Raw genomic sequence first — 26,783 nt, forward strand, 5'->3', positions numbered from 1 at the left:
CTGCTGGGAACACTGTTAAATGTTTCAGCAACAAAGCTGTCATCGAAGCCTTTCAGGGGAAAAAAATAAAAAATAGAATCTGCCATGAGGAGCAGTTTTCAGATTTCATCGATCAAAACAATAATACTTCTTTTGTGAATGCAGTCACACTGTCACAACCTTTCTGTGTGGGTTATTTTTACTCTGAAAGCAGATAAACACTTCAATTACTAATGTTTAACTGAGCTGCTAAAACACCAAGTCTAGTAATTCCTGCTAATTAAGTCCAGAGAGGTAAGAAAAGAAGGAATAATACTGCTGAGATATAAGAAGACATTGTTTTCTTTATCTGAGAAGTTCTAATCTGCTTTAATCACAGCCCTTGATGGATTTATGGATTTTTATCTACTCTATTGGCATACCCACACAATTTAAAAATGAGGAGACCTCCTCAGTAGATCTTATTGTGTGTTTGTGTACATTTCTGATGTTCTTTCAGTTAACAGTTTTTTCAAAATACTAGCTGAAATATTTATTGTCTACAGGTAAATTTACCAAAAGCACATGAAAAACACACACAGAGGATTCCTGTGGCAAGGGTGTCCGTCGCTCTGTCTGGGTAGTCAGAGTTAAAATTGCCAATAAATAGTGACCAGTGGCCTTCAGCATCACCAGTGAGAAGAGATTTGTGTCCTCGTGCCTGATTGGTCAATGCCTGAGGAAGACGGTAAACTGTCTCATTAATCAAAGAACACTGTGGGGACACTGTGTGTGTGTGTGTGTGTGTGTGTGTGTGTGTGTGTGTGTGTGTGTGTGTGTGTGTGTGTGTCAGGCAATTGAGACAGCAGTAGCACAGAGCTGATGGATGACAGATGACTGGGTGTTAAAGGCCGTAGGAGCAGCCATGACTCACACACACACACACACACTCGTGTGTGTGCAAACTTCTAACTGTTGACGCTGTCACATCACAGTCCTACCTTTCATTCCTCCCAGCACCAATTTTCACCTTTAGGGCTGTCAAACAAAGTCTGGTGCTGTGTCAAGTTTGAGTATCATCACTGTGTTGTCTACTAGAGTCTTTAAATAATGTGCTAAATTCTGAGCTCTTTCCTGCTGACAGTATTAATAATGTCACTTTTTCAAACCGTTAATGTTACGGTACTGCAAAATAAATCATGCTTCTGATTTTAATCAAAAGCAAATAAAATGCTAAATTAGCATTCTGCGATTGTAATGAGCATGTAAGTTTATCGTGTTGTGCTAACATGAATTCCATTGAAATTCAGATGATGAATAAACACTGGATCATGGGATTTACATTTCAGTAAGCTGATTTCTGCCTCTCCACTCTAATCTCATATTAGCTTACTCGAGGATGTGGTTACAAAGGAAGATGTGAGATGAAACATGGTACCTGGAAATGCTCATGAAAGAAAATGTATCCGTTTAGCTTTTATACAGTGTGAAGGAATATCCCATCTTCTGTCCATTTCCAGTAAGTCAGCAGACAGACACACAGCAGCATCCAAAAGTGGATATTCCTGCGATGCTTCACTCAGCACAACATCAGAATGGAGTTAAACATATTATACCAAATCCTTTGTAACTGTGAGCTTTGCGTTTCTACATTTCTGTGGCATTCTTCAACCTTTTCAAAACCTGACCTGCAGTCCAACTCAACAGCCGGCAGTTCAGTAGGAAATTGTTATGCTTGTGGCAGCTATGATAGCCTAGAGCGGCTAGCCTCAAGCAGAGATTGGAAGTGGGCTACAGAGGTCTGGTCAGCTCACTTGTTTCCAACTGCACACCCCCAGAGTTTTTGTGAGCTTGTAGTCTTCAGCCCTGACCGACCCTGACTCAAGTGACATCACCTGAGGCAGTTTGTCACTCATTTCACAGCTTCCTCTGATGCCACAAAATAATTTCATCCAATTTATTCCACATATTCACTGGTGCTCCGCAAGAACTACATTGATCTGTCAAATCAGGGCAGTTCGCCTTTAAAGGTTTGTTTGTTTGTATTTAAATTCACTTTGAGAAGATGTTTTAACAAAGTAATAATAAAGTTTAATGAAGTAATAGCTGGCCACTAGCCTTCATTATGCCCATAGCTGCATAAACATTTAAACACTGGTCATATGAATATGGTGAATATAAACATGCATTCTCTATCTCTCATCTTTTTATATATAACCCCAGTTTATTCCAGTCCTTGTGTTTTTCTTTCCTTCCTGCAGTTCTGTCCTGGAGGTAGCCCCAGGGCTGCCAGGTGTGTGTGTGTGTGTGTGTGTGTGTGTGTGTGTGTGTGCGCATGTTGCAGTATGTACAGCTCATCTCTGAAACCACTGTTCTTTTATTGCATATATATTAATGTATTCATTCACATCAAAATGTCGACACTCCAGAGCATTCAAATTCCTCGAACACAAATAACAACAGTATTGTGGTGTATCACTGTGAAAATAATTTACCCCCATTTAGATTCCCGCTTTATGTTGAGCAGTCAGCCACAGGGTCAGAGTCAATGCAGGGGCAGGTGATGTGCTGTGTTTAAACGAATAAAATATTTATAACCATCCAATTAAAATATGGGCTGTCGAAGTGTTCCAGGAATCTTGAGCAGACGTTAGCACAGTGCTAATAAGATGGTTTACATTAGCCTTAGCCAGACAGTGCAGGTAAAGACAGCCAGGGGGAGAAGGACTTGGGGTGGCTGATCGGTGGACTGGGGGCTCATCGGGAGCTGAAGTCTGACTTGTGAATCTGCTTGAAGCCTATGACGTGTATGTTACATGGATCATAGTGATGTATGTTTGAAACTGTGAGGGAGTGGTAAAAGACTGGGGATGACTGCTTCTTTTCAATTCTTGGACCATGTGCTCAGTAACCCTGTAACTGCTTTACAGTCTTTAAAGAAACACTGATAACCTTTTAACTCTCCCCCTTGTGCAGTTCTTTCTTTCCCTCCTTGTCTCTACTCTCTGCAATGTAATTCATCAGAGAAATGGGGATTTTGTAGGTTCATTGGCCCACACAGGCAGCAGGGCACACTCTCCAACATACAGTATATACAAAACAGATATACAGCTGCAAAAAGTCCGGTCATTTAAACACAGAATCAAAACATCTTCAGCTACTTCCTCTAAAAAGCAAATAAGTAAAAGTAAAGTATCAGTAAGTTTTCATTCAGCGTCAGCGTTTTTAAAACATTTTTATGTTTATTTATTTATTTGTGTATTTATTTGAAACACTTTCCATTTACCACACATGCTACTTTGATTTGCTGACTCATCATTACCAAAGGACACACAGCTCATCGTATGACACTCCTCTTTCTGCCGGCAGCCTCCCTCTCTCTCCTCTTTCACGGCTCGCTACAGTACTGCTATTCTTAGCAAGGGGACGCAAAGTTCTCCATTACAACCCAGTGGATACTGATGTCTACTTTTACTTTTTGTTGGCCTGTGTGTATGTGTGTGTGTTGTATCTTGCACTAAGCTAACTTAAGCCAGCTGCATCTCACATGCCGCATGCATGGCTTAACTGAGCAAATTCCCGTCTGCGTGGGTGTTTCTGTATATTTATATGTCCATTGTGTGTTTGTGTGTGTGTGTTGCTTGTCCATGTGTAATTCTTCGTATTCGTTTTATCAATACACCGTCCGTACACACTTTTTTCTCTCACATAGAAAGACAGGCACACACTGACATCAAGTGATAATGGATTTTTCACCATATATTAACCTTTAACAATCTCACCACTATGTAATTCAGTATTATTTAATTTACCTCAGTAATGCGATGTCAGTAATCCACCAATTCACAGCATACTATGGCAGTGACAGCCAGAACAAATACTTGGCTCATGCATTGTCAGTAGGCACACTTCCGTATTTGTGCCGACACATCAACACACATACACGCACACACACACACACACACACACACACACACACACATACACATACGGTGGTATTCACAGAGTAATCAGCGCTGCAGCTATTATTAATGAGCAAGAACCAGATCATTAATATTTAAGCAGTGTCACTGGGGCCACAGCCATGTAAGTGTGTGTGTGTGTGTGTGTGTGTGCGTGCGTGCGTGCTCTGTTTGTGAGAATGTGTGTGTCCACATATAGAAAAGGGGCAGAGGGACTATAAGGCAATTTCCTCAGGCAGCGTAGTGAGACCTACTCCATTACAATAGGATAGACAGAGATGGAGACATATTACTCCCTGAAACGGAGAGGGGGAGGAAGACAGAAAGGGAGGAATCTGATTTTGCTCCTTGTTCTCTCGTTCCCGTCCTCTCCTCTCCTTTCCTTTTCTTTCCTATCCTCTCGTCAGTCGTGGAGGATGAAGAGGCTCAAATGGGAAACAGCAGATATCTCATTACATCACACTGGATAGGATGGGTCTGGGAGCTTCCTGTGTGTGTGTGTGTGTGTGTGTGTGTGTACTTTTTACACATAGACCAACATGATGGGGTCTACAGGATAGGGTGTGAAAGGCTGAAGAAAGGATTCAACTTAAAAACAATAAATAATGGTATTGATGACATTAGCCCCCCCACCCCCCTGCTCTCCCGTCCCCACAGTCTCTCTTTGTGTCTAGGATTAGAGAGTATTACTTGCTCTGCAGAGCAAGGAGAATGAGGCAGGTCCTACTGCCAGTTCCTAGATTGGGAGAGCAAGAAAAATATTCCTTAATAATAACCTCTCTTTATTAAATCTTGCTGGAGGACACATAGCAGCCTGTCTCGCCCCCTCCCCCGAGCTTGTCGCCTGCCAACAGTTGTCCTAAGGTAGTGCAAAGTTTCTCTGTTTGAGTCATTGTTTACTGAAAGGTAATTACTTAATAGTGAATCCTATAATATGGAGGGGATTAGGGTAAATACGAGTTTTATCCAGTCATAAAGCAGGCCATAAACGAATATTATTTTCAAAACCTATACGTTCAAAATAATTTTCAGAATCAACTTATATCTTGTATTGCCAGTAATCTCACATGGATCAGCATGATATCCTTTTTGGGAATGACACGGGTCACTACACCTTTCCATCTGTTGAGGTTGTGCTGTAAAGGGTGTGGGTAAGTCTTAACCGCTGTGTAACATTATGTTTACTGACTAGGAGCAACAGGTTGCAGAGGTATACATGCCCCACCAAAAATCAGCTTTTGATAGTTTTCAAATCAAATCTGAAGGATGGCTGCTGAGCGTCAACAGTCTTTACTGTGTTGAAGGCATCTGCAGTTAGAGGTGCAAGTTGAAGTTGTAGCAAATTCCCCCACTTACCTTTGGTTATCTTGGATGTATCCTAATTCTGCCTTTTTCTCCTGTTTTTGCAACATAGTTTTTTAAGACCTTTTTCAGTGCATCTTCTAACCTTTTGTAGTAGTGATTCAACAAGAATCCTTTCATGCCCATCCAAGCTTTGGAATTGCTTCAGTTGTGAGTCATCTAATGATCTCTAAGCCAATGGTTCCTTGGAAAACAGGAATACCAGGCAGCAAGCTTCTCCATATTTTGGATTTGAATGACATCACTGTTGTTTTCTTTTCTTCCCTGTCAAAAGTCTGTCCATCTTGCACTTTGCATGCTGTTTTGCTGTCTGAAAAAATCCTATTAGTCAGCATTTTGATTGCATTACTACAGTCAAAGCACTTTATGGTGCCTAAATAAATGAGACATTTTCCACAGCATACATTTTGAACTTTTCTTTGCAGGAAAACACAGGTGGAACCAATAACACAACTTGTTTACTCTTGTCAATTGGGTGGTGCACTGGCTTGGCATTGCTGTAGGGGGCCCAGCCCATTCTATGCACAGAATGAACAGGGCTTTTACTTTCAGAAAGCCTGGACGCCTGAAATAGCTCACCCTATTTTGCAACTTTGGTTCCCGACCTGCAAATAAAAATGCATAATCTGTTTCAAATGTTATCAGACATCATCGGTGAAAGTGCTGTAAAAGGCACACAGAAATGAAAGACACATCAAGCATTTTGAACTTGCGTAGCCACACGTTCAGTCAGTTTTAGTCGATGTTAAATAGGCGCAGAGAGAGGAGAAATTGACTCACTGCTAAGTTAAAAAACTTTGTTGCGATCCCATCAAAGAGCTCTGGTGGTTGTTCCCTTATTGGCCATCTGCCTGTGTGTACAGTGATTTGATTACCTGGGAGCTTCATTAGGATAGAGAGACAGGGAGGCCATGCTGGTAGCTCCCTTATGCTACCCACTCAAGTATAAAGTTACCTTTGCACGGAAGAGGCTGCATTGATTAGCCATATGCCTGGGAGGTGGGGGGCTTGTAACCTCACCCTGTGCCATCACGATTCCCCCTGGTCGACTGAGAGCTGGGGAAGTTGGATGTGCAGATATTGTTTATGGAGTAGGGCTTGCTGTCCCCCTGTGCATTTTTGCATGAAGATCCTATCTGCCTCGGCTACTAACAACACAGTGATAATCTGGACATTAATATGGGAAGCCTTGCTGAGGGTTTTCCAGGAAAGAAGCAATTCAGGAAACTCTATGTCCATCAAGAGAATGCGCTCAGAAAAAAGTCAAGCAGGCACATGTCATCTCCAAGGGCCTAAGGGTGGACTTGTTTTTGTGCTTTTGAAGCTTCTTCACAGCTTGACTTTAAACCTGTTCTTATCCTGTTTTTCTCCAGTGTTGTCACTTTTGCTGCACAGATTTTGCTTGAGTGGCCATGTGTTTGTTTGATAGACGTGCACAGTGTTCTGTCCAACAGAGCTAGTCGGAGGTGTGATCTTAACATAAACATACCTCGGCTCTGTCAACATTAGCCTCTGTTAAAGATGATTATGGTTTTGATTACATTTAGTCAGCTTCTCTGTCAGTGCTGCTCCCTGTGCAGAGCCGGCTTTGTAAGAATGATGAATGGCTCTTTTAATTGTTTCTAATTGATAACTGCTCTGAAAGACTTTGTTATGAAACACTGCCAATTTAGTAACACCGATACACTGTAGTGCCTTATTAATTCTCTGCCGTCTGGCTCAAGCACTGTGCGATTGAAAAGAACTCCGTCTGTGCGTTTGTGGGCCGACCAGGCAGTAATAGCTCCTGGTGTAAGAGCATGCCAGTTTTTAAATGCCAAAACACTTTTATTTTTATTCACCTCCCTGTGTCCAAGTCTTTGGTGTATACAAGCACTCCACGCTTTAATTGTCAAAAACATTACAATACCTTTGCTGATTTACTGTTTATCTATCCGCGTCAGAGATGTTGCAGCCTGGCTTATGTGTTTGTTATTATCGTTTATGATGAGGTTTTATTGGATGATAAATCCTCATCCTGCCACCCTATGGCAGACATGCTCGAGCTCAGCTCTGCTGGTGAGCTGCTTGAAGCGAACATTTGCATACATATTGTCTCACACCTTTAGATAGACTCTCTTTTCCCCTCATACACCCTTAATCTATATCTACTCTCTCAAAAGCATTTTCAAAGGTATATTTAATGAATAAAACAGGAAATGAAGGAAGCAGGAAAGGAGAAGAATGGAAAGAAAAAAAAATACCTGAAGGAAATCTTGCAGGTGGTCATTGGTCAGCAGGCTTATGGAGTGAGACACCTGTAATCTATTTGGCCATTCGGTATTTATGTCGGCCGTTCACACAGGTGAGCTGTTTTAGTAGTGTTTGTTATTTGGCTGTTCTCACCTGCTTGGCCTGTGGGACAAGTATTTACCGGTCCACCTGTGGTTGTCTTGTCAAAACATCCAGGTGTTAACACGAGACAGACAGGCAGAAGGATGTAGTCGTGAATATACTCAAAGAGCGGAAGTGACTGTAATACCTGGACTGTTGACACACCTTGTTTGACACCTCTTATTTCACTGCAGTTCAGCGGTTTGAAGCATTAACACCAAGGCATTGCCATTTGCACTTTGCCCAGGTTTATTTTAGCATGGCATGAGTCCTGTTTGTATTGTGTTAATAGTCTGTTTGATTGTCAGCAAACCAGCTGACTTCTGAGGTGCCAAATGGTGCTAATTAAAAAAATAAAGATACTGCTCTCTGATGCAGAACTGCAAAATGAGACTCATGCAGTCAAGCACTTTCTCTCAATAGTCACAGGACTGTTCGAACCCAATTCAACCTCCTCGTTATCTCTGTCTTTCCTCAGCTCCATTGAATTATTTTAATCTCATCTCCATCATGTCCCCCCCACATCGCTTCCTCCACGCTCCTCATCTACACAGTGTTTGAGCTGACAGATGTTTGGCTGGCAGAATAGCTGTGGTTCTGGGTGTCTCAGGTGGCTTGTGTTGGCTGTTCTTTGAGTACTTCACAGCCAGGACAGGACTGGACAGGACAGGACAGGACATTTCCTGGGGCAGTGGGGGAAGGAAGGAGAAATGAGGATACGAGCTAGGAGGGCAGAAGGGACGAGGACAGGGAACAACAGTTTTAATATTTAGTTTAGTTATTCGTAACACAGTTGTTGTCATCTCAGTAGAACAAACAGTAAAACAATAGTGAACATTCATTCCGCCGCAGTGACACATTTGTCAACCCGTGGTAGCCCAATTTTGAATATGCCAGAGGGCAGAGGTGACAAACAGACCACCAGAGCAAAGAAATAAAAACCTGTATGGATGTAGAAAACCTAGCTTCTAAAAACTATATTGATATACTACAAATTTGCTTTAGCAAATACAGTTGTGAGGGGATGTCATTGTTGTCATTGTATTACTTAGATTGGTAATGGTTTTCCAGTGCAGAGTGGGTTGTTAGGGTGTACAAAGCAGAGTATGTTACTGACATCAGTATTTTTATATGAACAATCAGGTCTGACGACTGTGTGTAATTTGAAAGATGTTGCTTGAAGTGCTGAACCCACAGAGAATTTGCAACCAACTCTGCATCTCCTCTCAGGTTTCCTCTCATTAAGCTCATTTTTTGGTTTCTGAGACACAACCTTTCTGTTTTGGTTCGGTCTCACCACTCTCAGCCACAGCAGGCAGGTGTTTTCATCAAAAAACTTTGATGACCCCACTGTACACTATAGATAAAGTTAGTGACCAACTGGTGAACATGCTGTAGTGGAACAGGCCTGTTTTTTGGGTGAGAAGTCAGGGTTGTGTTTACCACTTGTTGCACTGCCCCCAAGTGGCCAATAAGATAAATTGATTAAATAAAGTTAAACTTTCTTCTTAACACTTGTCCCAGAGTATCTGTAGACACTGCTTACATACAAATAGATTTGCCAAAAGTCTGGAAGTAAAGACAAAAATGAGCAGAAAAACCTATAGGGTTCAAAGGGTTTATCAAGAACACAATCTTGAAAGAGAGTCATCCAAACATAATCATAAAATTTGTCCATCACTCTTCAGTTGCAGAATCAAATGCCATATTGGGGAACATAAACATTTTGAATGTACTTTCAGTATAAGCATTTCCTCTTTTCAGTGATTAAAACATTATCCACGACGAACATGAGTTGTGTAAGAACATAATTTTTAGGAGACAGGCTTGATATTTCCTGTAAAATTAGAGGATGAGGTTACAGGAGGAGAGAGGTGACAGGCAGAGAGGTGCTGCAGGTTTGGGAAGAGAGGTGGCAAGGGAGCCACAAACTCTCCAAGCCAATGAGAGGCTGTCTCTGCTGAGATTTATAGGTACTGTGGGAGCTGGACCTTGCACTTTGCTGTCAGCCTCTCTCTCTTAATCTCCCTCTTGATGCATCCAACATTTCCCAATAGGATGATCTATAGTCAGACAAGTTTTCTTAAAGTAGACAGGCAGCGGAGCTTGATGGGACGGTAATAAGAGATGCAGATGAAGAATGCACCTTGTCTGCGTACTGGTGTTGTTATGTGTTTATCTTTGCTGCTCTGTCATAGCTGGAGATGTTTTCATACTTTCTGATTTCATAAGAGACCTTTATAAATGTCTGGTTTCCTGAGGCAGGTGTAGACAGACACGAGAAAGGACAGGCAGACAGACAGTCAGACAGGTCAGCTTCAGACTGGATGAGACCTGCAGTAAGCCCTATATCAGCCTGGCTTTGCTGTCTTATTGGACACTAAGGCTCTCCAGTTTACATCGAGCTCTGCAGATCCAACCACAGAGCGAAAAGAGAGAGAGAGAGAGAGAGTTTGGGGACAAGATTAATCTTTGCCAACAATATTGCCTCTGTGGATGGCAATGATTGGATTACCGTGTTTTGAGATGTGTTTGTGCTGTTGACATGGGCTGCTCTTCTTTGCGGTAATTACTGATGCAAAAAGAGGCACTCTGCTCTGCAGCTTGTGAGAAATGTCGCCACTCAATTTAGGCTTGTTTGTGACAACATGCGCAATAATCAGGAGTGTGAATTCTGTCAGTTTCAAAATACACCAGAGCTTATTTTATTTGGTGAATTTGTATCATTTGTATATAACTCTTTGGCTTCGCCCAGTTAATGAAACGGTTGTACAGCAGGACACAGTGGGAATCGGTGTGCGCCACAGTGCCGCCCCAGCAGCCAACAGCCCTGTGCATTTCTGACAGACAGACAGTTATGTAAGAGGGGAGAGCTAAAGGTTGCCTTGTCTCCAGAAACACCAGAAATCCACACAGACACACTGAGCTGTGGCAAGCATAGGTGGCCCTCTCACCTGCTGATTATAAAGGCTGCGTCATAAAATATTAAAAAAGGTTCCCGACTCCACTTCAGCGAGCACAGATCGATATAATGTATCAATCAGCCTAAATATTAGGAATCTCTGGACATGAAACCCACATCCGAGGCTCGATCATTCAACTCATCTCATTGGCATTATAGAAATCACTGTTCAAAATAAACATCCCTAACCTGAAGCAGTTATTAATAAATGGGCAAAGTTCAGTGCTTGATGCATGAATAATTATTATGGTCTTCAGGGAGCTGTCCATTTAAAATTAGATCACTGATTGCCGATCTAAATAATTAACAGCGGTATGGTTATCGTTAGCATAGTTCACTATGTGTTCCACATTCGCTAGCCCTTACAGCTGTCATACGGCAGCTAAGAAATAATGAGCAGTCAGTATGGGGACATTGTGTGGGACAGTGTGTTGCTACCTGCCCAGATGCTAGCAACAGCATTAACACTCCAAGCTACTCATCACCATGACAGCCCATAAAGCTGTCACCAGGGGACAAAATGTCTGTGCCTTGAGCTATGTGACCAAGATGTCTCTGTAAGTAAGTTAGTGCACATGTGTGGGTAACTGTGCCTCTCTGTGACAGCCTTGAACGAAGGTGAGCACTAATGAGGTCAGCATCTCAAGACCACCACCTCCTGCTGCCACTCATAAGTGAGGACTGTGGGATTTTAATCACTCCTGAGGGCAGGCTGTGTATAGGCATCTAGCCTCAAAGTAGGTGTACACTGTAACATACAAACCTACTGAGGTGGACGGAGTGGCCATCGTAAGGTCATACAGTTGAACTCCTGAATGTTGTGAATGAGTGATGTGCCACGCCTGACTGCCAAACAGGCACCTTAAACCAAAGACTGCTGCTCAGTAGTAAGATATGTTTGACCTGAATTATCATCCGTGTTGTTGTGGTTTGTAGTCTCTTCCTACCCTCTCGACCCATACATACACACACACACACACACACACACACCTTGTATTCCGTGGGTAACCAGACATTCTTGACATTTTGTAAAGGTTGAAAGACAAAGAACCTTTGTCTCCTAATAAGGCCGTGCTCTATACCCCACCTGAATGAGAAAACTGCGAGGGAGTGGGCGGTGTGAGAGGAAGATGGACGAGGAGGTGTATATACTGTATTTGTATAGGGATACAAAAGGGAGTGTGAAAATGCAAATGAGGGTTGAGAATGGGCAGGGAAAGGTAAGTTTCAGGTAGGAGGACAAGAAGGGTTGTCTCTGTGTGCCTGCAGGATAAGAGGTGTGGGAGGAATGAATGAGAAAGAAGGGGAAAAAGAATGTTATGCTCAATTCCATGTCTGTAGGTTGAGAGTGATAACAGTTAGGTTTCAGAGGCTAATGTAACCTATTGGTGTGAGAAACATGGCAGCGCATCCTGATGCTTCACCCGCAGTCACACAGACAGACTGCATCTACAACAGAGCGATATTCTCTATCACTGCAATAGCTTGAAGCGGAACTCGCAACACCCAAGGTCCTTCTGGTCTCTTCTCATCTCTCTCTCTCATCCATCACACCCCTGAGTCTACCTCTCACCTCCCTCACCGCCTCCCTCCATCTCTCTTGCGCCTTATTCCTCCAGAAAAGGGAGAGAAAAATAGCGTTTCTATCATAGCGTAAGCAAGGACAGAAGTGCGATGAAAGGGAGAGTTTTAAAAAGTTAGAACTCGCCGCCTCGTTGAACCAGCCCCTACCAACCTTTTGGCTTAATTCTTGTTTCCCACTCTGCCAGTGTCACTTTGAGTTATGTCTACCTGATTCCTTCCTCTTACCGTACAGCTGTGGCCATGTGTTATGCAATGTCCCCGCATTGTCTCATTCACAGTTTTCAAGGCACTGCAATTTTGCAAAGGCGCAGAGCTAAAAGTGAGAACACAATAGACGTCTTTTTTTCTTTGTTTGGTCTCAAACATTACATAAGCAAAAGGTAAAAATATCTGGACTTGTCTTTAAAAGCAGATGGTGTGGTTATGACATCAGGCTCGTTAAAGGCAGCTATAACGAGGAAGAGCCAAGGGTTGTTGTGAAGTACGCCACTTTAAATCCAGCTTTCTCTTACTAACAAGGAGAAGAAATGTTAAGTGTATGTGTGTGTGTGTGTGTGTGAGAGAGAGAGAGAGAGAGAGAGAAACTATGAAACAGGACAAGTATGTGTTACAAAAATTTTTAAATTCTCCTAAAGTCTCTTGTCTCTCTCGATGTTAGACTCCCCCCTTTTTTCTCTCTTTCTGTGTGGGTTTTACTCTGTCACTCACTGTAATGTGGGCAGATATGGGATCATATTCAGACTTCCAGATTCATTCTGCTAGCGACTCAGGAGCCAATATTAGCCACGCGGTCGTTGTTTTACCCATGAGCCTGTTGCCTTGGAAACGTTGCATAAGAGGGAGTGGGAAAGCAGGATGCCCCTTGCTGATTGGGAGACAAGGCGGCAGATCTCTCATTCTTTCCCCTTGTCTCGCTGTATCTTCCTCTTGCATCTTGTTCTTTTCCCCTTCGCTCAACACGTCTTCTAATCGTATGTGTCTAAACACCGGAGCTCCGACTGTCCCCTCATTAAACGTGTTGAATCGACTAACTACCCAGCACCTCTAAATAAAGCTCCGCAGTCAAAAAGCAGCATTACAGTTGGGCCTGCACCCAGACTTCAACTAAATTAAAGCTCCTGCTGCAACTGTGATTTATAGCCCAATTGGAAACGTTTGTCTACGCAGCACTCACACACCAGCACCTGCACACACAGTTACAAACTGTGAGCTGAACTGTGTTGTGTGTGAGCCTTGGCTGTGGGAGGCCTTGGCTGGAGTCAGGGAGGATAGTGCTTTGTTGAATCCACTGAGACCACATGCTCAAGATTGCATGACTTGCCCCTGCACGGCTTCCATACAAGCAAGGCAACGCTGTGTCTGTCTACCATGAGAGAGAGAGAGAGAGAGAGAGAGGAATGATGAGGGAGGACAGCAAGTGAGGGAAGGATGGCCTTGGCTTTAGAGACAGGATAATTTATCTTCTGTATCTTCACTGGCTGCAACAATTTGCCAGAAGAAGAAAAAAGAAACAGGATCTGATCAGACTAGATGTTTAAACTTAATACAGTCAGTTAGGAGTGAGGACGCCAGTTTATCCAAAAATGTACAAACAATACATCAACACACATCTGACAAACAGGCAAATCCAGAGAAGTGATCAGTGATCTAAACAGACAGGTAGGCTGCATACTTTTCTGATAGAATGACCTCAAATTGAGTTTCTCGTGTAATTTACTTTGTTTTTTTTTCCAACATGGAGCAAGCCAAGAAAAGAGCAGGGTGGGCAGCCCCTGTGTGAGGGAGCTGCCTTAATCCATGTGTTTAGCAAGCACCATCTGCTGCCTTTATTCAGATGGGAGTAGAAATATTTGGTTGATTAGGAGAGGATCTGTGTAGGATAGCCGCACCGTTACCACCAGTTACAAGAGACACACATGCTCGATTCTCATCAACTGGTGTCTTGGAAAGCAAACAGGAGACAGACACACAGACAGCATAATGCAAACGCCCAACTAAATGCATGTGCGTCCGCATGTGAATGTATGACTTGCGCAACCACAACAATAGTGTTCACAACACTTTAGTGCTGTACAGAGTGGCACACGTGGAGACACGCACTTGCTGAGCACATTTAGAAGAATGTAAACGCTTGAAGTATCTGCTCATTGAGATAACGTCAGAGAAACGGGACAATCTGACCTGCGTTTGATAAATGACAGGACAAACGTAACTGTGCTTTGTGTAAATTTAAATAGTTGCTTTGGGAGTTGTTTCTTGATAGTAATTTGTGACAGCATGGTACAGATCTACAGAGAATGTGTGACTCAGAGTCTTGCTTTAGTTTGAGTTTTAAAACATGAGTTCTGGCAACAGATAATTCTGGTTTAATCCGCTGAATTATGCTACCTGACCTGGTGCTTGTCCAAACTTCTCGCTGTTTATCACAGATTACCTGCTTATGTTATTAAAATATCCTCTCTATCCTCGCAGAGAATTACATAGAATTAGTTGGTTGCTATTTAAAGAGATTTCTAGATCAGCATTTCAATAAATTACATACTCCAAACAAATAAAGAAAGGAGTTTGTTTTGTTTTTTTCTTTTGCTTCATTCACCTGTGAGTTTATGTACCAATTTCAATAGCTCTTGTCTCATTGCATATGTTCATAGAGGATCTTTGTGTGTATGTTCATATCTCCAGGAGCTGATCTCGGTGGTCTGATGGACCTGGAGTCCCTGTACCTCGGTGTGGAGCAAAGCATCAACCACACACGAGCGGGGCGGATGCGCAGGCAGAGCCTGGACAGGGCCTACAACATCGAGGTCCTGTTGGGTGTTGATGACTCGGTGGTCCAATTTCATGGAAAGGAGCATGTCCAGAAGTACCTGCTCACACTCATGAACATTGTAAGTGCTGGTGGCTTGCACAGCTAGACACACACACACACACACTACATGCAATCAATCAGAGTCCATAAATGCATCATTATCTCTACACCCATCAACCCAAACTCCCCAAAATGACATTTGTCATCTTGCTTTTATTTGTGTTGAAGAGGAAGTAAGTCACGTAGAGGTCAAAGACTGAGGGTGAAACACACTCTCTCTCTCTCTCTCTCTCTCTCTCTCACACACACACACACACACACACACACACACCAAGTGAATGAGGATTCAATTCCCTTTTTACATGTTCTCATCCAGCAATCAGCCGCAGGTAATCCTTTCTTCTCTGTCTGAATATGATGAGATTTCATTTGTTTGAGTGTGTGTGTGAGAGGTGAGCCCTGCGCTCTGAAGGGGCTCCGACATATCATTTCATCAGGCTTTGTGTCATCTCATCATTCATTGTGTGTGTGTGTGTGTGTGTGTGAGAGAGAGAGAGAGAGAGAGAGAGTGAAAAGAAAAAGAGAGAGAGAGCTGCAGAAACAGCAGGCAGTATGCTCCAGGCCACAACAACACTTAGCCAAAGCACTCAAACTCCCAGTTGTTTTTACGTGTGTGTGTGTGTGTGTGTGTGTGTGTGTGTGTGTGTGTACATGCACTTGTGTGTTGATGTGACACTAAACACACTGCAGACTTTAATCTTTGCAAATTAAACCTTTGGTGAGAGCGCCGCTTGCATGCATTCGTACGCATACGCGCGCAGATTCGTGTGTGCGCGTCAGTTTGTGTGCGTGCTCCTGTTTGCTTTAACTTGTGCTGAGACCCACTGTGCAAGGAACCAATCCCCGAATGTTAAGCAGGTGCAACATACAGCAGCAAATCCTACCACACCTCTTTGTCTCAGCTCAGTGCTTGAGAAAGAACAAGAGCTGCTGTGCTCTCTGCCTCCACCTTTTTTTTTTTTTTTTTTTTAGATATTTGTTAGACAATATAGGAGAAGGGGATTCGCAGCCCTGTCGCAGCCCCCCTCTAATCTGTGGGGAAGCAATGGAGAGACAAAGGGAAAAGGAGTATTTTAAACAGCGCATTTGGAATAAATTACTGACAGCCAGATAAACAGAAATAAATAAATAAGGGCTGCCTCCCACGCGTGGCATCTGGGCGACTTTCTTCTTGAAAGTTTGCTTTGCTCACTTCAGGATGGGTGTGCTCCCTCGCTCTCTCTCTCTCTCTCTCTCTCTCGCTCTATCTGTTTTATTTCCTTCCCTCTATGTCTTTCTCTCAGTCTTCTCAGCAACACCGAGTCGCTCTACACGGAGCTCTTTTGCATTGCTACTTCTCCCTGACTCGAGTAGTTTATGGCAACAAATCCTCAACAATGTTAAAACACTTTCTAAGTATAATGCGAATGATAGCGCAGGTTTATGAGAAGACACATACAAGGTAAACTCGGGGTGAGGAGAAAGACTTGAAATAGCGATTAGGAGAGAGGTTTGATGTATATTTGACACCGGTGCCTTCTAAAGGCATTTGTACGTATGTTCAAACTGTTTTTTGATTGGTTGAAGAAGTGGAGCTTTGTAACCATACAGAAAGATAGTAATACCTTTCATTTCCTTATTTCTTCTCTCCTTAAATTCCTCTACCTAATTTCTCTCCTTACTTCCGGGATGAACTGAGCGTATCTGACAGAAAGGCTTCTGTGTGCATGTGTGAAGTGATCCTCTGTCTTTTGTTGTAACAGCTGTTACACTCTTGTACAACCATCTTGGAGGGATAAATGAAGCACCTGTGTTTCAGTACAAAAGGTTATTCTGTAAAACTACAATGAATGCGTCATTCTTTAAATACGTTTTTTTAACTGGTCTATTGTGTTTGTCTCATTACTCTCTGAACTACTACTGAAGCGAGATGAGGATCGCAGTGGGTGATGAGGTGTGTGTGTGTATTGGAGAATAGGGGGTGGTACTGCTGTCTGCAGGACTTCAAAGCCCTCCTACAGAAAGCTAAATCCTGTCTGCAAAAGTTCAGCTGGAGTGTCAAAGCACATGGATGCGCGTGTGTGTTAATGTTTATGTTTAGTTAAATTTGTGTATTGATAATTCTCCTTCCCACTCCTTTCCCACATGTTTACCTCCCCTACCCACATTTTTGTTCAACTGCATCAATGTACAAGAACTGGTCAAACCGCAGGACTTAATTATTCACCAGAGATTTTAAAATACATCAGCGAATGAGAACGTTCATGTGCGAAATATGTGCACAAACACTCGAATAAAAATAAACAAGGAAAATAAAAAAAGCCAGAACCCTTTTTATTTCCCCTTCCATGCTAAGTGAGGATTTCTTTTGAGATGATTTCTATGACTGAAGAAATATTGAAGAGACCTAAATAGATGAATGGATTACGGACACAAGTTGGGCACCTGGACCTGCACCTTTGTGTTAAAAACTAAACTGCTGACTGACCTTGAAAACTAGGATCCCACTCAGAATCAGAATCAGAAGAATGCATACATAAAGCTTAAGAATGAGTAACATATAATAATAGAATAAAATAAAATAAGATAAAATAGAATAAAGTAAAACAAAACAAAACAAGACAAGTAAAATAAATATGGTTCTGGAGGTAGTACAATAGTGAGGTAGTACAGGGTGGAGGTAGTGCAAGTAAATGGTCAGCAGGTGGATCGTGACATGAACAGTGACGTGAATCCTTTTGGATGGCTGTGACAAACAGTCTGACCAGGTGTCCCCTTCCTTTGAGAGGTACGTTAATAATGGCCTCAATAGGTGATGTTAGTAACTGAAGTGTTTTTTTTGTTTGTTTTTCACCAGCAAATCCATGTACATTCGTACAAAATGTTGGAATTTTATTTAGATTCACGGTTTATTTGCCACACTCATGTGCACTATGATGCTGTGAAGATAATTTATATAAAAAATAAAATAAAGTAATTTTCTAGGAGAGAGAAGTGAAGAGCTAATTTGCAAAAAATAGAAAATATTTAGTAAATATTTAGTAGTGTGTGGAATATAGTGTGATTTGATTTGGACATTGGCCATTCTGGCAAACCAGAAACATAAATCAATTACAACTGTCAAATTTAGGTCGAGGGTTTGAGTGAACTGGAACGTGTAAAAATGGGGTGTATGTGTGTCAGTGTGTGAATTTGGAAAAAAAGAGAAAAAAAACTAGCAATTAGAGAGGAGAAATGGCTGGCAATGCGGAGGAGCTCTGTTCCGAGAGCCCAAAGACAAAGAGGGTTGATATGCACATACTCTGATAACCAGGCCCACCTGAGGGGAAAACACAATGTACGCTCACAAAATGCAAATGTACAAAATGCTTTCAAGCAGTTGTGTACTCCTTCACCCTGAGTGGTGACACAACCGTAACTTTTTGGCTTCAACCAGCTGTTTAATCTGACCAGCTGTTTAGCAGCAGATTGATTCCTGACCGCTGAAAGCATCCAATGCCGCCAATCGCAGTGTTGATTCTTTGCTTTATTATCATCAGCAGCTGTTATTAGTGGCATAACAAAAATACTTTTAAAATGGGGAGGAAATAAATTAAATAAAATTAATTATTATATTTTTTATTATAAATTATTATTTTATATTATTATTATTGTTATTCTTACAATAAAATTATATTTGTTTTTGCTTGACTCAAAGAAATGGGTTTAAAACAAAACGAAAAGTTACATAACTATGAAAATCTTTGTCCCTTCTTGTTACTTTCATCTCTGGCAGAAATTAAAATATGGTTATAAATGGTCAAATATACACCCACCTATTTGTCTTTTTAAAGGCTTGTTTTTTTGTTGTTGTTTTTTTTTTTTGGCTGAGTAGCTTATAAAACTTTAAGGGTTCTTTACCCTGGCAGACAGACAAGGAGGGACCTTTGGCCGTACAGAGTCAATGACGAGCGATGAATTTGTTTTCCTGTCCGGGGTTGGCCATGCTTAAATGTGCTCTGTCTCTATGGCCTGAATGAGAGTGTTGTAGAAACAATGTTGAGGTAAATCATGTATAAAATATGCTGTGTGCCAAATGCCAAGTGGAGGCCATTGTGCAGTAATATTGCTGAGGCGAACATCATGTTGATAGATTTAGTGGCCAACAGTGATCTGTCTGTCTACCTGTCTGTTTTGCCTATTAGTGGAGACCTTTAGAGGGTGCCGCAAAGTGTTAATCACATTCTCCGTGGATGTGAATAGTTACTACTGATGAGGGAGAGAGATTGTGTGTGTGTGTCTGGGCGTTTTTAATTTTAACGATGCATACTGGTACCCTGTGGTGTATTTTGTCTGCGCCTTTATGCCTTCAGTATGTGATAAGCATCATTTCTATGAGATCTGACTGGAAGTCCAGATCATTCACTCTTGTCTTTACCAAAGCTCCTTCAAGCAGAGAAAAGTCATATTAATAAGTGGAAGGAAGAGCTGGGAAAGACAAGGTAGTCCAGGTAATAATAGATACCTTGTTATCTGGAAGTGTCACAGATATGTAAGAAGCGCTGTCAGAAAGAGTGCTCAAATTCTGGGTCTCTGTGTTCAAATATTCTAGTGTGTGTTGACAAGAATATGTAGAAAAGCTGTCCAAAGTCTTATCTAATTTATGTCACGTTCTAGCCAGATTTTATATGATGACTCAGTTCTGTCTCATCAGCAGCTGTGAGTGTTTTTAATGCATATTTTCAAATTGTTTACCAACAAATTTTAATTGCTTATTAAATGGAGCCCTTTCTCTACGATGAGTCGATTAAAGCACATGAGCTCGTGTATGAAAATATTCATATTGTCACATAGTTAACCTGAATGTATTTTCAGCAATTATTACTGCTATGTACAGAAATAGACAAACTCCTGCTCTTTAAAACAAAGCTGAAATGGACAATGTAACAAAACACTGAAATTTTAAAAAATGGATGTAATGCATCAGGGTGTAAATGCACCAGGTTATTAATGTTAATGTTCTCAGGCGCCATTAGAGGTTTATCAGAATCAGAATTCCTTTATTAATCCCTGGAGGGAAATTCTTATTAACATGAGTTTAGTTTGTACACACAGGTGAAACAAACCTATATTTCCAATTAGGAAGTGCATAAATTTAGCAATTTAGAGTCATTTTTTGCAAGTCCAAGTGAAGTCTCCAATCTTTGAACTGGAGTCCAGGTCAGGTCTCAAGTCTCTTGTGGTTATAATGAGAATCATCTGCTAAAGACCATGTGGTCTGCTTAGAACAATGCATAGGCATTCCTAAGTAATTCAAATCATGTACTATAGCTATTATTTATTGCTGGTATTATTAATCACAGCCCCTTTATCTATTACCATATACTATCAGCATTTATTAGTGTTTTGATATGTGATCATTTTAAACAGGCCATTGCAATGCGATATGAAATTATATCCAGCCAATGCATTATGCATAACAGAAGGAAGAGGAAGAACACACAGCCAAATCACCTGATATCTCTCTCAGTACAGAATGAGTAATACAGAAAAAAGCGAATAAAAGACCAGAGAGAAGACCAATAGGCAAACCACAGCCAGCAATAAAACAAAAACTCACTTATCTTTTCAAAATATTCAGCAAACACCAATCTAATCAAGTTAACCTCCTCAGCTACAGAGCTAGATGAAAGCTGACATTAGATAGCCGGTGCTGAGCTTAACATGGTTCCTCCATCAAAGTCAACTGTTACATTGCCAGGTGACTCCAGCATCTTTTATTTGAATGAGTCAGCTCTCAGGTTAAAGTCAAATCTCAAGTCTTTGGAGGACAAACACAAACTCAAGTGCCCATCTCTGGCATAGATAAACAAAATCTTTATTATTCAGTTCAAACATCAAGTCAAACATTTAAATTATAATTTACAGCGTGAAACAATGAGCCTAATGATTACAGTGCTTCCTCTCACTCCATGCTCCTCCTTTGTTAATTGACAGGCCCTGACAATATTTATCTGATAATAATGATTTTGGGCCTTGTTGACCTCCAGGCCTGCTTTAGCTGCTGCGCGGACAGGCAAACCTAGTCTACCTGTAACGTGGGCATTAATGAGACGTGCCTGTTCGGCTGTTAACAAGAAACTTTGTATGTGTTGTGTGTGCATGAATAAGCACATTTCAGTGAATATGTGGGTGTGTTTGCGATAATGAATTGTTGTGTCATATCTGTCTAGTGCACAGGATCCGTGTGAGACGAGTCCAGCCGTGTGCAAGTGTCAGCATGCATGAAGACACATAAAACTAAAGCTGAGACCTAAAGGATGTGCCCCCTCTGTGCATGTGTGTGTGTGCATGTGTATCTCATTACATTGGAAGTTGTGGTGTTGGCCGGGGTCAGCTGGAAGTCAACCACCCCTAATTGGCCTAACAGTTGTCAAGGCAACGGGCTGGATCAGGCCAAGTGTGAACCGACCCACTGAAGGGTCTATGTGATCGCAGACAAACAAACACACGCGCACACACACACACACAGTCATATTTCCATCACTTTTGGGCACATTACCCAGACTTACATTCATTTCCAGGGGGTTAACCACCACCTAACCACGACAATAAACATTACTTGCCTCATCCTAACCCTGACCTCGACCTAACCTTAAAGCAAGTCTTCACCCTGATATTTAATGATTTACGATGTGGAGACTTGAATTTTGTCCCCATAAGTAAGGCGGGTCCTCACAATGTGATTTTTGTCCCCACAGCTGCAGGAATACACGTACACACACACACAGTCATGTTTCCATTACCGCAGAGGACACTGCAGTGTCTTACATTCATTTTCAGGAGACTTGCCATAACCATAACCATACCCACTAGTTGCATAACCTTAACCCTAATCTAACCCAGCCTAACTTTAAAACAAGTCTTCACCATAAAATTTCATGATTGACATTGCAGGGACCCAAAAGTAAGACAAGTCCCCACAATGTGACTGTTTAAACAGATATATGTCCTCACAACATGAGTAATACATGTTCACACACACACACACACACAGTGTGTCACCGCCTCATGTATACTTCAGTCTGCCAAGATAATGAGGGAGTGAGACAAATTTTACCAAATGAGAGACAGAGACAGAAATATCAGTAGGTAGCCAGACAGACAGGCAAGATGAAAACTGCAGACACATACACACACACACACACACACACACACACACACACACACACTCAGGTTTAAACTAAGAAGACAACAGAACTATCTTCATTTGTTTTATGGTTTCTTAGCAGTGCTATATCATTTTTAAAAGGAACATCCAAAATATGGAACTGAAGGTTGCTTGAACAACACTCACCCTGTCATCTTTGGGGTCCCTCACCCTGAAACTCTTTCCTGACACTCTTCCACCCTTCACTTCATGCACTGAAGATATATTAAAAGAAACCTGCAACAGTTTTAAGAGGCTGTTGCTCCTACGTCATACGTGACCATCCATATTGTTTCATTTCCAAGTATGGGGATTTAAAATGATGCCTTGTTTGCTGAAGTGCACTTTGAATGTGACAAAGCACCGAAAAAGGCTGAAAATCACACACGACTTTATTTTGAGCGTTCTGAAAATGATGTGATGTTAAGCCTTTACGTTGCAGCCGTGTTTATATGTTGATGTAATCTAAAACATTTATTCCAGATGGTTTGTGGTTAACAAATTAGGACTCTGACTCGAAGGATCTGCTGGATTTTTCCAAATAGGATGCTGGAAATTCCGACTTTACACCACATATGGAACAGAGCATTAAGTTACTCCAAATGTCTCCTCTCTTCTTTCAATATCCTTTGCTGCAGTTCTGTGCTACATTTATTTCCTTAGACTGTGTCGTTTCCACTCTCTTTCAAGCTTTTCTTTTCTGACTTTGCCTTTGTGTTCCTTCTCCCCTTTCTGCTCAGCTTCTTGTCTCTTTGTCTCTGCCTCTCTGTCACTATTTGTAGATTTCCTCAACTCTACCTTTCTCTCGCTGGGTGTGTCTACAGTTTGGCTCTTTATCTCTGTACCTGTGTGTGTGTGTGTGTGTGTGTGTGTGTACAAGTATATGTGTCTTTCTCTACACAGTATCCATCAGCCATCTCATTACGGCTGTCTGTTTTTACATTCCTTTGCCTCATTAAGCACCACACACGGTCACTGAGGACAGCAGGCCTCAACTCCTGCACCAATTTACCATTCTCTTTTTCTTCCTTCTCTCTCTCTGTCTCTCCCTCTCTCTCTCTCTCTCTCTGTCTCTCTCTCTCTCTCTCTCTCCTGTTGTATGTGTGTGTTTTGCAGTATAATGCTCTCTGTATCTCCCTTGTCACACGTTACCTTGTTTCCTTGCGTTAGGCTCTTTTCTTCCTCTGCATCTTTCTTCATCTATCCATCTGTGCTCATGGGAAACTGAGTTCCCTGCACTCTACTCAACTCCCATTTCACTCTTTTTTTCGATTCCTTCTTGTCTCTTCTGGTCTCTCATATCACTGTGATGCTGGTGGTGCATTTTATTTTCCACTTTGAAGCATACTTTATAACAGATTTATAATTTGTAAGGAATTGTTTTATCCATGGTTAGTAAGTCAAAATAATGGAAATGAACTACAGATCATCTTGATCATTTCCCATTTTTTGAAGGGATTGCTTGACATTTTGAGAAATTGTATTTTGTCAGAGTCAGGTGAAAATGTTGATATCTCTTATTTTTATATATGAAGCCACAGCCATCAGTATAGTAACTCCAGGTAGTCATTGCACCCACTCAAGACATGACTACTTTTTAAACCACAACTCGTTTGCAGTTTTTGTGAGACTTAGACCAACAGGATATAAACTGTTAGCGAGTTTTAGAGGTGCTGGGAGGAGTCTTGTGCTACCTTTGGACAGAGCCAGGCTTGCTGTTTGCTCATGTTTTCAGTCTTGACCTTAACCAAAGCTAACCATCTCCTGGTTATAGTACTGTGTGTAAGAGTGGTATGGAACTTCTCATCTGACAAACAATAAAAAAAGGATTTTGCCAAAATTTCAACCTATTCCTTTAAATAATTAGTATTATTTATAACTGCAGACTAGTTGGATTGTTTAAAACAAAAAAAGCTTTATTTACTGATAACAGCAGATCCAGTGGCTTATTGAACAATGAGAAATTACCTCATAATCATTAATTCATGGATTACTAATGTTACAACATGGAACCTTCTCATTATTCAAAAACAGTTTGCTGCATTTCTTCTACTAAGTCTTGTGTTTCCTCTTGTGTCTCTCTGTGCGACTCTAGGTGAATGAGATTTACCATGACCAGTCTTTGGGAGCAAAGATCAATGTGGTGCTGGTGCGGATTATCATGCTTGGCTATGGCAAGGTAAGACCAGACAAGACGTGAGCTCTCCTGAAAAGCTGACAAGTGCTTTAAGTACCTACAGTAAAAACAGCCAAGTCATACACAAACACAGCAGACAGACAGACACATACATGCGTGCACACTCCAGCACGCACTGATGCCTGGAGCCTGTTATTCCAGTGGACTGAGCAAAAGAGGAACTAAAAGCATGCAGCATCCCAGGGGAGTGTTTCCAAGTCGCACGCCTTCACAGTTCAGCACCAAAGCACACAGAAATTCTGCCCGTTATGCAATCAGCCTTCCTCCCAATAGGCTGCAGCACAGAATCATGGGAAGTCCAGGCAAAGATAAACAATCAGTGATAGCCCTCCCTCATTCATAAACACAGAGACAGGACAATGGGGATAGCATCCTCTTCTTCGTGCCTGTAACTCTATCTGCCTGTCTGTTCTGAAAGAAAGAAGAGAGAAATGGAGGAAGGGAGGGGAAAAATGAGATAAAGCAACTGAGGGCAGGGACTACCCAACAAATAATTTTATAGCTCGATAGATGCTGTGATACACTTATGCTGCTGAAGCCTTCCTCTCCTCTTTACTTGCCTACAGTCCCAGTGGAGCCCTGGAAACACACACTCACACACACTCTCCCACCTACGCACACACAGACACACACACTCCTACATTGGTCATTCTGGACCAGCCCCTATACAGCTTCGGCCAAAGCTCTGGCTGTCCATCATCCCCAATTACCGTGGCAACAGAGCTGCACCCAGACAGCCTGCAGATTGGCTCTGTGACCCTGAATGCAGACACACACACACACACACACACACACACACACATTCTGACAACATGTACACTTTACACACCATTAAAAATACATCTTTAAAGATCATAAAATCACACTGAAAGTCACACACATAAGCACCTGATGAATATGATAAAGCAAACACACATACACACACACACATATGCAAACACCTCTTACTCTGTCTAAGGGTTGTTTGTGCAGTGGCAGGCCATATGTCTTCACTGCAGCACACTCTACACACACTTATCGCTGTTTAATTTAAGCGTGCATTGTGCATGTGTGAAAACAGCAAGGAAATGCGGGAAGCGAGGCAAAAAAGGAAGCAGTGGAGGAGAGAGATGGAAAGACTTGTACACAGTGTGGGGAGGAAAGGGAGCAGAGCGGAGATCCTAACGAAGAAGAGGATGGGAGGCGAAGGTGAATGCCAGGAATTGCCGGCATCTGAGTCTTTCTCTGGATGTCGGTATTATGCGTTTAATCACAAGTAAATATTCTTTAATTGGACATGTTTTTGACTATTAGTGCATAGCTCATTAACAGGCAGCTCTGTATTCAGTTTCATGTTCATTATTGAAACCATCAGGATTACAGGATCCTAAGCATTAGTGTGTCCCTCAGAGAGTAATGGTGTGTGTGTGTGTGTGTGTGTGTAAGTGTGTGTTGTACACCTCAGCAATTTGCAAGATTTGCTGACAGTATCTAACATTGTGACACTGCCCCCTACAGGGCTGAATAAAATGTTGTGGCAGGACTGAAACAAGAGTCTGGTTTAGTTCTCCCTTTTGTATAATCTTTACACTCTGTTCTCTTGTTCCCTGTGTGTGTGTGTGTGTGTCTTTCCAGTCCATGAGTTTGATTGAACTTGGGAACCCATCTCAGAGTCTGGAGAATGTGTGTCGCTGGGCCTTCCTACAGCAGAAGCAGGACACAGGGGACGCTGAGTATCATGACCACGCCATCTTCCTCACCCGACAGGAATTTGGTCCCACGGGCATGCAGGGTAATGAAGGACATGAACATATACTTAACTCTTTCTGTTTAAAATATATTCAATTTATCCAAACTCCACCCCACCAGCTTGAGGAACTCAGCAGGACTCCCCTCTTCCTTCCTTCGCCTTGAACAGCTGCATAGTGCACTGTGGGTTTGGTGGTTTTCTGTGCAGCAGAGTGCAAGCTAACAGGCGGGCCCAGGGGAGAGGCCTCTAAAGGCAGTGGCCTAGCTATCCAGAAGCCCTTCATCTGCCCTTGGGTTCAGCCTTCAGCAGCAGAAAATCAATAGGCAGAGCAGGGCCAGCCACAGTCCCACAATTAAAGGCAATACAGGACAGACAAGCACACAGGGAGCTGGAGATTGGCGTGGAAGGTGACGATTTAGGGTTGGGATTAGACACACAAACATGGCCACATTTGTGTATCTTTGTGTGAAAGAGTACTGTGTGTGTAAGAAGTGTGCATTATGCATATGTTTGGAAAAAACAGTCTCAGATTTAAAGTCTCACACGTTCCCGTGGCAGACATGATAACACATACTGTCTGCAAATGTGTATTTCACAGTCAGTACTGACTTCAAACACT

General features: G+C 42.0%; 1 protein-coding gene across 2 annotated transcripts in view; it reads left to right on the top strand.

The window, feature by feature from the left end:
• The window catches only part of LOC124067913 (A disintegrin and metalloproteinase with thrombospondin motifs 2-like), a 123,379-nt gene that overhangs the window by 79,198 nt on the left and 17,398 nt on the right, over window positions 1-26,783 (top strand). For both annotated transcript variants that reach the window (XM_046405693.1, XM_046405692.1), the window contains 3 exons: window positions 14,884-15,089; window positions 24,334-24,417; window positions 26,050-26,206. In XM_046405693.1, the coding sequence (XP_046261649.1) occupies window positions 14,884-15,089; window positions 24,334-24,417; window positions 26,050-26,206 (447 nt within the window). The remainder of the gene's footprint in view (window positions 1-14,883; window positions 15,090-24,333; window positions 24,418-26,049; window positions 26,207-26,783) is intronic.

The sequence above is a fragment of the Scatophagus argus genome, chromosome 12 (assembly GCF_020382885.2).
Source record: "Scatophagus argus isolate fScaArg1 chromosome 12, fScaArg1.pri, whole genome shotgun sequence".
Taxonomy (NCBI): Eukaryota; Metazoa; Chordata; class Actinopteri; family Scatophagidae; genus Scatophagus; species Scatophagus argus.